Source organism: Protopterus annectens, chromosome 12.part0, assembly GCF_019279795.1.
Source record: "Protopterus annectens isolate FY-2018-M chromosome 12.part0, PAN1.0, whole genome shotgun sequence".
Classification (NCBI taxonomy): Eukaryota; Metazoa; Chordata; order Ceratodontiformes; family Protopteridae; genus Protopterus; species Protopterus annectens.
This window is the reverse complement of record NC_056746.1, coordinates 243,623,759-243,637,800: the sequence shown is the minus strand read 5'-3', so window position 1 is coordinate 243,637,800 and position 14,042 is coordinate 243,623,759. Positions and strand designations below refer to the sequence as shown.

The following is a 14,042-nucleotide window of genomic DNA, read 5'->3' as shown; positions in this document are numbered from 1 at the left end:
TTGGCATAGTATTGGGCTTTATTTTAATATGATATTCATTTTTCAAGCTTCTAAACCTGTAAGTAAATCAGCAGTCACAAAGGATGTTACTGCTTATGACAGTATTTGACATTGCTGTACGAGTGTGTAACAGTTGTGCATACACACTCTTTACTTTCACACTTTGAGTTTGTTGCCAACTTTTTTGGTCCTCTGTACACCTGCTTACCATCGGTGATATCTCAGAGGTACTGCTCATTCATTTTCTGCATGTAATTTGACATCTGTCTAAATTGCAGCTTTAGAAAAGGAATGTCTGTAGTGTAAATAGTTGAGGGAAATGTACAGAGGGGAGATCAATGTTTCCCAGAAGAGGGACATTCTGACAGTTAATGTATTTTTAAAGCACCCTAACCACTCTCCCACCTAGTCCTTCATATTATATATATATATATATACTCACACACACACACACATACGGCTGTAGACTACCATTATTTTCGTTCTCCAGTCACTGTAAGTCTTTGGCTGTTAATTCTGAGTCTTCCTTTCAGGATAACTAAGCCTGCAAAAATGATGCTTCTTCCTCTCCCCCTAGTGGACTTGTTAGGGAACACCTTGCAAATGTGTTATACCATTTCTAGCTTCTCACAAGCTAAATTGTACACTATCAGTTGAATTTTATTCTTTAAGTGTTGCAGTTTGAAACAAGGTCATGTACTATGTACTTATTTTATATTCATGTCAGTTTTTGACCCAGTGGCATTACTTTATAATCCCAGTATGTTAATGTGTCTTCAAATAAAATATTACATGCTGTACCTGTTGTCTGGTTTAATTTCAACACTTTATTAATTCTCAGCATTCCTTGCCAACAGTCGAACTTGCAACCTTGTCTCTGTGCCCCTGAAGCATGGTCAGACATTACGGTACCCACTCTCTTTTTAAGTAGCACCAACAGGCAACATATTTCAGGTTTCTGTTCAGCAATGTGCAAGTTCTGCTAAGCATGCTTATCTTTCCTTTCAAACATATTTGCAAATTGATTTTAGTAGCATAGTTTTGGAAAAACTGAGTAAACATATCCTATTAGGTGTATGACTACATGTAGCACAGAAGGCTTGAATTCCAGATGCATCATGTTTCCCCTACAATTCATGGCTCTTTTTCTTGTTCATAGGTAGGTACTAGGCTATCGGCCCTAGGGCCTATACAAGCCCAGCCAAAAAGATACCCTGGCTTTTGCCACCCAAGAAAATTATTTTCATGTGCCACTGTCGAGCAGAGCCACAGAAGTGATCCCAGGGGTGAATTTCCTATTTCCCATCCAATCATCAAGATTTTTCTTGAAGAGTACTAATGAGGAGCTTTGTTTGATATAGATAAGTAGTTTATTCCAGAGTATGGGAAGTCTGTGGGACAGGGATCTATCCCTCCGGCATGTTCTGTTTGTTGTGGTGACAAGGTTTAGGTCCCTAGAGTGTGTAGCTCGGAGGGATTGGAACTTCTTTAAGTGGAGCATGTCCAACAGCTATGGGTTTGACATAGCTTTGTATGTTAGGCAGAGAATACCTCTGAGTAGGCGATATGCGACGGAGTAAAGCTTGAGTTTTTTGAGACTGTCTGCATAGGGCATCTATTTGAGGCGATAATGCTCTTTGTGAGGTATTTCTGTGGCCTTTCCAGTTGTAGATGTCTTGTGAGGTACATACCAAAAGGGGCATAGTACTCTATAATGGGTCTAATGAGTGATGAGTAGAGGGGAACAATGACCTCTTTTTTTTCTGGATGAGAAACCTTTTGTGATGAGGTGTGCCACGTAGAAGGATTTCCTGACTACTGTGGCAATGTGATTATCAAAGGAGAGACTACTGTCCACCTGTGTCCCAAGGTCTCTTATTACACTTTCAGTGTTAAGTGTACTACTGCCTATGTTGTAGTTCATGGGTACAGAGTTTTTACCAAAGGGGATGACAATGCACTTTTGGCATTGAGCTTGATGCCATGGCTTTGACACCAGGCATCTGTCTCAGTGAGGCCCTTTTGTAGGATGTCCACATTGTTAGGAGTTTCGATTATGGCTCCTAGTTTGCAGTCATCTGCGAGCTTCATTAGCCAAAGACGTTCTGTGTTAGCCTGTACTTCAGAGAAGTAGATACCAAACAGTAGAGGACCCAGGACTGAACCCTGTGGTACTCCACTTGTCACTGGTCTGAAGTTGGATTTGGAGTCTGCTACTTTCACAGTGTGGGTTCTGTCAGTGAGCCAGTTGGCAACCCATCTTGTGACATAGGGATTTATACCTAGTTTAGCGAGTTTATCTATAATTCCAGAGTGGGGGATGGTATTGAAAGCCTTGGCAAGATCTAGATAGGCTGTGTGAACCACCTTACCCTCGTCTACGGCTTTGGTGACTGCTTCAAAGAAGTCTATCAGGTTTAGGAGACATGATTTGCCTTTTACAAACCCAAACTGGGTGGGGTCCAGAGTTTGGAGATTACCAATGTCTTTGTTTAAAACTTCCATGATGATACGTTCCATGGCCTTGCAAACCAGGCTCGTCAGGCTAATGGGGCGGTAGTTACCGGGGTCCGTGGTGGCTCCTCCCTTGTGGAGTGGGATAACCGTTGCTGTGCGTCATTCAGCGGGCACAAAGCCTGAGGTGAGGCTATGATTGAACATGGTACTTAGGTGCGGTCTGCCAGTTTGTTCTGTAGTTCGTGTAGAACGCAGCTTGGGATGTTGTTTGGTCCCATGGATGCTGTGTTCTTGGCTTTGGAGAGTCTAGTTTTTACCTGTGCAGCCATGATTACAAGAACTTTGCATTCTTCCAGTATAGAGATGGGCTCTTTAGGGGGTGAGAGGGGGGTAAAGTTAGCACTGAACCTATCTGCCAGGATGTTGGCAATATCAGTTGGGTCTGTTATATTTAGTGCCATTGTGCTGTAACTCAGTGCAGATCTGAGTGTTGCCATTGAGTTTTTTGACATAGCTATAGAATGCTTTGTGGTTGTCTTCAGAATCAGTGGCGATTTTGTCTAAATTACTTCTGCAAAGCATTCTCACTTTTTCTCACTTTTGTCTTTTCAGTTGACTCACATTTTACCTTGTACCTAATCCACTGCCTCAGTTACTTATCTTAGTTATGTGGTTGTAATTCCACTCTCCTCAGCATATATCCATGGCTTTTGGTAGTTAGGTCTGTCTGTATGTCTGTTAGCTTCCCATGTTTTATCATTTTTCATACGAAAATTTAGTCTGCCTGTTATTAATAAGTCACTCAGCTTCTCAAATTCACAGTTTTTCTCAGTTCTTCAGTTCAGTAAAATAATCTTATCTAGTCCTTAAACTTGTGTCCCTTTAAACACCAAATTACATTTTCTTTCAAGGCATTCAGGAATTACTAATCTTCAAAAAGCATTCAATACAGTCAAAGCTGTTTCCCCAGTGGCATACAGCTATGTGACACTTTGTACCTTTTCTGATTTTTCAGCTTTACAACATGCATTGAAGAGCTGATTGAATGTCAGGATCCAAAGCTTCCAGTTTTCTGCTAAATTGCTTTGCCACAGAGAATTCATGGTGGTTGCAGTGGGAGCATTTTAATTGCAGATTTGATTCTGTAGCTCTGAACACGTGACTGTTAAACTATAAATACATGACTTGACTTCTAACGCAATGTAACACCTGAATTTTTGTTAGAATGATCAGTAAAAAAACATGTATTTTGAGCATATTTCTTCCTTCTACTAAGAATGTATGCTTATGACATATGACTTCTAGTAGCTAGATATTAACGTAAAAAACTGTATTGTACTTGTATACTATAGTATCAATCCCAAACAACTATTGCAAAGGCTGAATGCAGCAATCCAGTCTTAGTGGGTAAGTTTCCACAGTATATTATACCACAGTATGATTTGAAGGGGGCAATGTATTCTAAATTGCTTCAACTTTTTACACTTATGTAGTATGCAAAAATGTACTAACTACTTGGAACACGTCATTCAAAAACACAGTAAGCTATTTTTGCCCCTTCCTTGGGAGTTTGTTGTGTGTGTGTGTATGTGTGTATATGCAAATGTGTGTGTATATATATATATATATATATATATATATATTGTACTAATGATGTGGAAATTCAATTAAAGCAGTATCAGTTAGGGATTCCTTGTTAGAAATGCATTATCATCCCCTTGCAGTGTTATATTCTGGTCAGTATGGCACTTTATGTTAAGTAGACCTATCTCACCCTCATTCTTTACATATAGGATCCTCGGCTCCGACTCTGCCTATTTACAAGCTGGAAGACTTCTGGTTGGCTCATGGCTAGGTAGGTATCCCATGGTGCACCAGTATAATCCCCAGATCTTGTTTGCTGCGTCGACGAGTTCAGTTGTGCTTCTCTTTGGCCCTGGTTAAGTGTTTGCATATTTCAGTTTTTTTCAAAGTTTTATTCACTGTTTAGCTTAGAATAGATATTTGGTTCTATATAGTTAAATAGTTAATGTTTGTAATTTTCAGTTAGTGTAGTATAAAGTTATCTTATATTTGCGCCATTTGGTGCAATTTTTGGCCTTTGGTCATTTTTGCTTCTTGGCATCCCTTGAACCAGGCTTACTGTTTGGATTAAAGTAGGTGATCTTTGCGCACTAGTATTCTGTATGTTTAAATAGAATTTGGCGGTTTCCGCTTGCTATTTAGAGTTATTAGTTTGCTGTTAGCATCTTTTGCTAATATTGTTGACAGAACTTAGTTCTGTTTATTTTTGCAGTTGACTTGTACTATTATTGTTCCTGTTGAGTGTGCTATTCTCCCTTATAACTGTGGGTCTGTTTAAGTTAGAAGACCCTATCCCCTCTTGCCCGGGCTAGGCCCGTTTATGTTAGAGGACCTAGTCCTCGTGGTATCTTCCTTTTCTGCAAGGCTAGGCGCGTTTAATTAGAGGACCTAGCCCTTTTCCTCCTTTCTTCCTCTTTTTTGTGTGCGTGTGTTCTATTGATTTGAGAAATGTCTAAAGAGAGTAAGGAGCATAAGCCATCCGGCTTCAAGAAATGTGTTAAGTGCTCCCAAAAGATGTCTTTAACGGAAGGTCACAGTAATTGTGTTTACTGTTTAGGGGCCATTCATTTGCAGGAGACCTGTTTATTCTGTCATGCCTTTAGTCCCAGGGTGTTGCAGGAAAGGAAGAATAAGTTAATTCTGAAAGGTCTTCTTAAACCTTCCTTCAAGAAAGACTTGTCTAGTTCCTCATCATCCTCCAAATCTGCTAAAGGAAAGTCTAAATCTGCCAAGAGGCCCTCCCCGGCACTGGGTGGTGTCTCTGAGCCAATTCTTAAGTTACGAAAACTGTCTCATTGGCTCTACAGACCTCGGAGCTGACTGAGAGTGGCAGTGTTGTTGCAGGGTCGGTTCCAAGTTTTTTGGAACCGACCTCTGAGACTCTTGAGACTACTTCTCAGAGCAGGTCTATGGACCCTCTACCGGTCTCCTTGTTAGTAAAGTCTCCTGTACCTTCGAGATCTCGATCTCCTACCATGTCATCCAGGTGTTTATTGGAAGAAGATGTGGAGGGGGGTAGTGCTGAGACTTTTGAAGTCATCTGCTTTGCCTAAATTGTTTGCTCCGACCCAGTCGGCTCCGGAGCCTATCGAGTCCGTTCAACACTCTGTGTTAATTCCTCCTCCAATCCATGCTGGTTTTTCGGAGCCGGAGTGCTGGTACCACCGGTGGAACCCTCAGCTCTAGCTCCAATTGTGGCTGTTTCAGAGCCGAGTTCTGCTCCAACACTTTTGGTTCCGTCCATAGTGTCCAGGGGTCGAAGCTCTCCGGTCGGGCCCAACAGGGATGCTTGGAACCGAACTTCTTCGGTTCCGAGTCTTCCTCTCAGCGCTTTGGCTAGGGTGAGTTTGGACACTGCATCTGTCTTGGAGCCGATGGCTCTGGTGCCGATGGCATCCTCAGTCTCCTTGGAGAGGTCCTCTGAGCCAGAGAGGTCGGCTTTCGAGATGATGAGCAGTGTTCTGTCCCGATGATCAGCTCCTACTGGGGGGTACCAGCACTCTTCCCTCCATAGCACCTACTTCTGTCTCATCTCCTACTCCCTTCAGTGGCAGCAGAGACCCCCAGCCTCAGGAGCCACCAGCCGGTGGCCCCCATTCTTCTGAAACCTCCCCGGGATGTCCTTCTGAGGAGCCCCCATGGAAGAAGACTTGCAAGAGGAAGCATGTCGACTCCCAGGATGAGTCTTTGGCATCTGACACTGACCTTGAGGAGTCGGACAAGTCATCCTCTGATGTCCCCTTTGTAGACATCCTGGAAATCCTTAAACAGAAGTGCAACTGGCCCACTACCACCCCTTCTGATGAGGAGTCTGTGTACCTGAAAGCTTTCGGGTCTCAACCTTCTCTTAGGTGTCTCCACCTTTCGACGAACTGATGGATTTAGTTAGTCAAAAGGTGTGGGATACTCCTGATGCCATGGAGCCAGTTCCCAGAAGACCAAACAAGTTCCTTTCTTCCCCTCTAGGAAAAGATTTTTTATCTAAAGGTGTGCCTGTAGATGCCATGGCGGTGGCGGCGGCCACTAAGAAGGAGTTAGCTGAGACTTCTTCTTCTGTTCACTTGCGAATAAGGAGTCTCGAACGATGGATAGATATGGGAAGCTTATCTTCTCTTCAGCGGCATTTACCCTTAGATCACTAAATTATCTTACTCACTTTAGTAGGCTCCAGAAGGATCTCCTTAAAGAGTTAGGAGATTCTATACAAGATACATGTATGGAGGGAATCCCTGACAAGGTTTCTGCTCAGTTGTCCACCTTGACCTCTGTCATTAACTCCTCCATGTGGCTTATTTCGTATGCGGCTGATGGTGGGAGCAGGGCAGCAGGTTCAGGAATTTCCTTGAGGCGTCATTCCTGGACGCTTTTGTGTAACTTTGAGGAACCATTCAACTGTTTCTCATTGTTTGGATCCAAGGTAAAGGACACTCATCTGCTGCAAGCAAGAAGGAAAAACACTCTGTGCCATGGGAGTACGTTTTACTGTTCCCTCTAGACCATACCCTAAGGGTCAGAGGGGTGGTAAAATGTGGTTCAAGAAGTCCCAGAGGTTTTTCCAGGAAACACAGGGTGACTCCTCCTTCAGAGGCAGAGGAGGAGGAGGAAATGGTAGACGTCGCCCTAGAGGCAGGGGCAATCCACAAAACCAGGGAGGTTGTGATTCCTTTAGGGGCTGGCCTTACCAGTGCTCCTGATGTGGGGCCCGACTGTGCCTCTCTGTAGCCGGCTGGGGGTCGCATTTCTTTGTATCCAGAAGCCTGGCTAAGTATCACTCAAGACAAGTGGGTACAAAGAATTATTACCAGAGGTTATGTAATACCCTTTTCTCTTCCACCTTTTGTTCCCAAGAGGATCCCAGATGTTCCACCCAGTCACAGGGATCAGGCAACTGTGGAGGTCAACAAGTTACTGTCAAAAAGGATTATCCAAAGCATCCCAGCAGACCAAATAGGTTCCAAAACTTACTCCAGATTCCTTTTAGTGCCAAAACGTACAGGGGACTGGAGGCCCATTCTGGACCTCAGCAGATTGAATGAATCAGTAAAAAAGGACACGTTCTGGATGGTAACACTGCAGTCTATACTCCCATTGTTAGGGAAAGACAATTGGATGTGCTCAATAGATCTCCAAGATGCTTACTACCACATGAAAATGGACAGGGTGTCAAGTAGTCATTACGCTTCCGGCTGGGAGCCAGTCACTTCCAGTTCCGTGCTCTGCCCTTTGTTCTCACCACAGCCCCCAGGGTGTTCACCAAATGTATAGCAGTGGTGACATCTCACCTGATAATTCGAGGATTCCAGGTGTTTCCGTATTTGGACTGGCTCCTGACCACCCCCACAAGGCATCTACTCCTTCAGAACAGAGACAATACTATTCAGCTTTGTGCCCAACTGGGAATTTCCATAAATTGGGAAAAATCTGCCTTATTGCCCTCTAAAGCTGTGATTTTTATAGGCACAGAGGTAGGCACAGTGAACATGGTGGTTCATCTTCCTGCCAAAGGGCACAAAACTTTGTGCTTCAAATTCAGCTTCTTCTCCCCTTGCGAAGGGTCAAAGCCAAGATTGTTCTGCAGCTCCTTGGGACCATGGCTTCCACCATACTATTAGTGCCACTAGCCAGGTTACACATGAAAATTCTTCAGTGGCTCCTGTCGTCCTAATGGTCCTACCAGCACCTTCCATTATCCCATCACATTCTACTGACAGAATCTTACAAGAAGGACCTCCTTTGGTGGACATTACCCAATTAACTGACCACGAGTGCTTCAATTGTTCCTCACCAACCCGTTGCCACTGTGACCACAGATGCCTCAAAGATGGGGGGCATTATCTAGGCAGGACTGCTCCTGGCGTTGCAAGCACTTCACGACCTTCTTCCTCTGGGGACTATTGCAATACAGTCAGACAACATGTCGGTAGTATGGTATATCAACAAACAGGGCGGAACCAGATCTTACCCACTCTGTCGAGAGGCCATGCAAGTTTGGGAATGGGTAATATCTTCTCAGCACTTTCTGGTGCGATGCACATTCCAGGGACAACCAACGTGATAGCAGACAAGCTCAGCCGGGCGATCCTGATGCCTCACGAGTGGTCTCTGAAAAAGGAAACAGCGGAACAGATTTTCAACAGGTGGGGACAGCCTTGCCAGCCCACTCAATGCCAAATGCAGCAGCTACTTTTCCCTCATCCACCCTCCGGGGGAGTCACTCAGAGACGCACTTGTTCATGATTGGCCCCTGGGTCTCCTGTATGCTTTTCCTCCCTTTCGTCTCATTCCCAAGGGGATTCAGAAAGTGCAATGGCTGGAAAGCAAATTGATCCTCACTGGCCTCATCAGGTTTGGTTCCCCTTCCTTGGGCATCTTCTCTTGGATGATCCTTGGATTCTGTACCCAGTTCCAGACCTGTTGACTCACATGTCAAGTTCGTTTCACCCCTCCTTACACACCCTCAGTTTGACAGCGTGGCTGCTCCAGTTCCATCCCTAGTCAGGCTTCACGACTTCTCGCCTTCCGTGACTCATATTCTTACATCTTTTCATAAACCTTCCAGTAGGAAACTTTATTCCAGTAAATGGAAAAGATTATCTCTTTGGGCAGAGAAAATGGATGTTGACCAGTTCACTGCCTCCATTCCAGTGGTTTTGGAATTTCTTTCTGAACTGTTTCACCAAGGATCTGCGGTAGAGTCCAATTGGCAGCAATTTCAAATTTCCATTAGGGTTTTCCAGATTCTAACTTGATGTCTCATAAATTGTGCAAAACTTTCCTCAAAGGTTCCACTTTGCTAAGACCTCCGGTTCAAGGGCCTGTGGCCTCATAGGATTTAAACTTTATGCTATCAAAATTAGCATCTCCTCCCTTTGAGCCTTCTCATTCATGCCCTTTGAAGTTCTTGACTTGGATGACGTTTTTGGTGGCTATCACTTCTGCCAGATGGGTGTCAGAATTGCAAGCCTTGCTTGTTAAACCACCTTATCTGATTTTTCATAAAGACAGGGTGTCCCTTCCTACTAACCCTTCCTTTGTCCCCAAGGTCTGTTCCCATACCACTTTGAATCAGTCCATAGAACTTCCAGTTTTCTTTCCGAATCACTTCAATGCAGCTGAGTACAGGTTTCACCAACTGGATGTCCATAGACATGTTTTTATTTGCACCGGACTAAAGACATTAGAAAATTGGATCAATTATTCATTTCCTTCTCCGAATCCAGGTTGGGCTTACCAGTTTCCAAAGTGAGACTAACTGGATTTCTAGCTGTATAGCGTATGTTTACAGTTCTGAGGATAAACCTTTACCCTTTAAAATAAAGGCTCATTCTACCAGATCTCAATCTACCTCTGCAGCCTTTCAAGCCAGGGTTCTACTTGACAATATTTGTGCGGCTGCTACGTGGGCTACCCCTCACACTTTTATTACTCATTATAAATTGGATTCTACCTCCAGGGGTAGAGCATCTTTTGGTTCCACGCTACTCATGAGTATTTTTCCTTGAGCCACCCAAGGATAAGGTGCTAGGGACACTGTCCCATATGTAAAGAATGAAGGTGAGATAGGATTACTTAACATAAAGAAGTTATGTACTTACCATAATGTTCCATGTTAGTAGTCCATCTCACCCTTCATTCTTTCAAACATGCCTTCCTGCCCCCATCCTGGAAGTACCTGGAGACAGGAAAATGCTCCTTTTATTATTTATGGAGACCTTTTAGGATTGGCCTTTTCTGTGGGCTGTTTATTTTTTTCTAGTCAGCAGCAAACAAGATCTGGGGATGGTAGTGGTGTACCATGGGATACCTACCTAGCCACAAGCCAACCAGAAGTCTTCCAGCTTGTAAATAGGCTGAGTTGGAGCCCAGGATCGGCTTCGGTCCCATATGTAAAGAATGAAGGGTGAGATAGACTACTAACATGGAACGTTATGGTAAGTACATAACTTATTTTTTCTTGTTGCTGTATTACTGAAACAAATAATGAGAAGACAGATAACATCCACTTTACAACTACTAGTATGTTACTTGAAGCCAGTCTGTGTGTTTGTTTGTTTGGAGGCAAGTTGTCCTCCAAGGTTGTGTAGGGATTCTTTATTCTACCTTCTCAGTTAAGAAAGCACTGTTTCCTCTTTATGACTGAGTATATTGCCCTGTTTGTGACTGACATAGTATCGTTTGTGACATCCTTAAAAAGCAAAAAAACACTGTCAAGTATTTCAGCACTGCCATAAAATGATGTTATCCATGAAGTGAGTGAAAACTGTAAAATGTTAAGTCATTAGTTGGGGGATAAAATAAGCTATCTGAGGACAGAGGGCATGCTTTTAACCTCTTAATTAACAAGCTGGTAGCTTGACAGTCATGGAATGAAATGGAGCAGCAGTATTGCTAGTAACAGTTTCGCTTACTGTGTGTTTGTATTATGGTTTGCAAAAATGAAAAAGTCAGATGTTCACCCAATTGTTTTGAGAAACTGCTGTATAAGTGGGAAACCTCACAAAGTAAGAAATTCCAGTTAATTTGCCTTGCTCCTGTTCATCTTACAACACATTTATTGCTCCTTTCCTTTTATTTTTGAAGCATAAGTTAATACCTGTCTTATTTATCTGTTTCAGATAAACCCTTTGACATTTAGTCACATAGTTCAGACGTACAGACTGCCAACATACAGTTGCTACCCCCAGGACTCCTGGAGTGCACTATGTCGGAAGCTATTTGTGGGTGAACTGATCTACCCCTGGCACCACAAGAATGAGAAGCAGGAGTGAAGAAAGAGGCCTTTGAGGACTGTGTTTAGAGTTGACCAGGGCAAATGATGACCTGTTGTCTCCTGTGGAGAATTTTCACTCTTGTTGTATTATGATTCCTTTGAGTTCTGCTGGACAGTCTACTTTCTTTAGGACTTAAAACAAAACAGGAACAATCAGATTAATGGACCGTGAAGGTTGTTGATGATAATGTTGTGTAATTACATAGCAACATGCATCCACCATGGACTGCTATTTTATAGTACTTTGGATGACTAAACTACAAGTAACTATAAGTATTCAAAGCAAGTATTTCAGTCTGCAGCTGTTAAGTTTAACCTGTCATGCACTGTCACTCCATAGATTATACCTGTTGCTTTTGTTTTCAGCAGTACAAAGTGCCGTGTTTATTTAAAAAGATAAGCCAACAGTAATTCTGGTGGAACTCTCAGATTTATGTTGCATTTTAAGTGCTCATTCCTTTGAATAGAGTGGATGTAAGATAATTAAAAAAACCCTATTATTGTTATTTTAAATTAATATGTTCTGCTGGCTGTATGGTGTAGAGGAGAGAGCCCTGACTATAGCCCAGACCCTGGGATCCATTAGCAATCCCAGCAATAGAGAAGCCAGCAGGAAGCAGGAGAGGAATGAAAGGAATGAGTCCATTTAGCTCTCCCACAGAGGGAGGGGAGACGGAGGCTCACGGCCAGGAATGAGTAGCTCCTCTGTGAAGACGAGAAGCAGGAGGCATTTGCTTCAAGGAGGGATATCCATAGGCTTTTGCCAGTCCTAGACATGCATGGCAGTCTTGCACAGTGAACTCACAAATGTGCTAATAAACGGAGCTTAGAGTAAACCACAAAACAAAGTTTAATTCAACTCCACGGAGCTTAGAGTAAACCACAAAACAAAGTTTAATTCAACTCCACAGGTACACAAAAATGGACCAAATGACTCGCTTTACACATAAAACATGAACGCCTTCACAAGAAACAAGCGTTTTCATCTCTCTTAGTATAGACTTCATCAGATGCCCAGTGTATACAATACCACCTATTTATAGAAAATCTCTTAATTAGTTAATAAGAAAGCCTATTAGGATTCAACTTTACATTCAAAACCTCCAATGAAATATCAGCTTGAGAAAATTAAGTGATGATTTCAACCACCTTTTATGATACAAATATTAAAATGTTAAAATAAATAAAACATTGATATTAATACATGTTGTTTGTCCATTTAAAATGTCTTTAAAATCTAAATATTTAATTCACATTAAAATGTTAATAAAGCCACATATAAATACCTTAAATATAGTATTTAAAATAAAGCCAGTGCAGAGTATATTATAACAGTGGAAGAACCATCCTATCTAGTGGCAATTTTTTTTTTAGCAGACCTTAGTTTTAATAATGGAAGAATAGAAATATAATCATTCAAACCAGGGAGGTTTCCAGCTTCCAGAGTTACTTGCCACCATAATTCTCTAAATTCTATCTTTTCCTCCCATGGACCCCCCCCCCCCCCAATGTCATTTTTTATCTGTTCCAGTCCCATAAAACTAAATTTAGCTTCAGGGCATACTTTAGTATGTCTAAAAATGCATTAGTGTCCTTTTCCACTGATATTTCATAAGTATGTTAGTAGATCCTTCTTTTCAACATTTTCTCTGTCTTTCCAACATAGAAAGACCTACATAACCTACACGTAGCCAAATAAATTATTCCTTTAGATTCACAGTTATAAAAATCAGAACTATTAATCCATTTGTTCCTACTTTCCAGGTAATATTTATCTGTGTTCATAATATATGTGCATTGGTTACAATGACCACATTTATATGTCCCTATCCTATTCCTATTAGAATTAACTTTATATTTATTTTCTAGGATAGTTCTGATACACTGAGTTCTTATATACCACTTTCTGTGGAACCTTTGATATATTCTGTAAATCTGAAAGGGATACAAAGCTCTCCCATTCCTTTAGGAAGATTTTTTTAATGTTGCTGTTTAAAATATTGTATTCAAATATTAAAACCCGCTGAAATTCATCCCTATTATTCTCCTTATTATTTTTAATCTCCTTGTTAATTTCCTCAGTTTTTTGAATGGCTTTAAATTTACTACTTCTTCCTTTTTCAACTTCACCCCTCAGTTGCTTAATGAAGTTCAGGGGGTAGCCTCTCTCAAGAAACATCTTTTCCAGTAATTCACATTCTATTAAAAAATCGTTATCGGAACTGGTCATGCGACATCCCCTTACAAATTGCCCCTTCACTATATTTTTCTTACAATGCATGGGGTGTGCTCTCTTGAAATGTAGGAATGAGTTACAGAAAGTAGGTTTTCTAAATGTCTTTGTTTCAGATCTTGTCCCTACCTTATATACTTCTATGTCCAAATATTGCAAACTGGTATCACAAATACTCATCTCATCAGACCAATGATTGAGTACAATGCCCCATTCGGAATGTATCTGACCCGACAGATTTGATGAATATGCTTCAGAAATTTTATATGTAAATTTGAAAAAATTGGTTGTACTACTCATGTATGTCATGAATTCTTCAAATTTCTCTATTCCCGCTGTCCAAAAAATAACTACATTGTCCAAAAACCTTCTATATAATGTCCAGCAGGTTTTAAACTCAGAGTGTAATAAATATTTCTCCTCCCACTTTGCCAGGACCAGATTAGCATAGGTTGGGGCACAGGCCGCTCCCATTGCTACCCCCTGAATCTGTTGGTA

The 14,042-nt window shown here is 41.8% G+C and overlaps 1 protein-coding gene across 1 annotated transcript in view; it reads left to right on the top strand.

Moving 5' to 3' along the window:
• PIGQ (phosphatidylinositol glycan anchor biosynthesis class Q) overlaps positions 1–13,710 on the top strand; it is a 631,353-nt gene extending 617,643 nt beyond the window's left edge. The window contains exon 11 of the mRNA XM_044089305.1: positions 11,157–13,710. Within this exon, the coding sequence (XP_043945240.1) occupies positions 11,157–11,309 (153 nt within the window). The 3' untranslated portion in view covers positions 11,310–13,710. The remainder of the gene's footprint in view (positions 1–11,156) is intronic.
• The last annotated feature ends 332 nt before the right edge of the window (positions 13,711–14,042 follow it).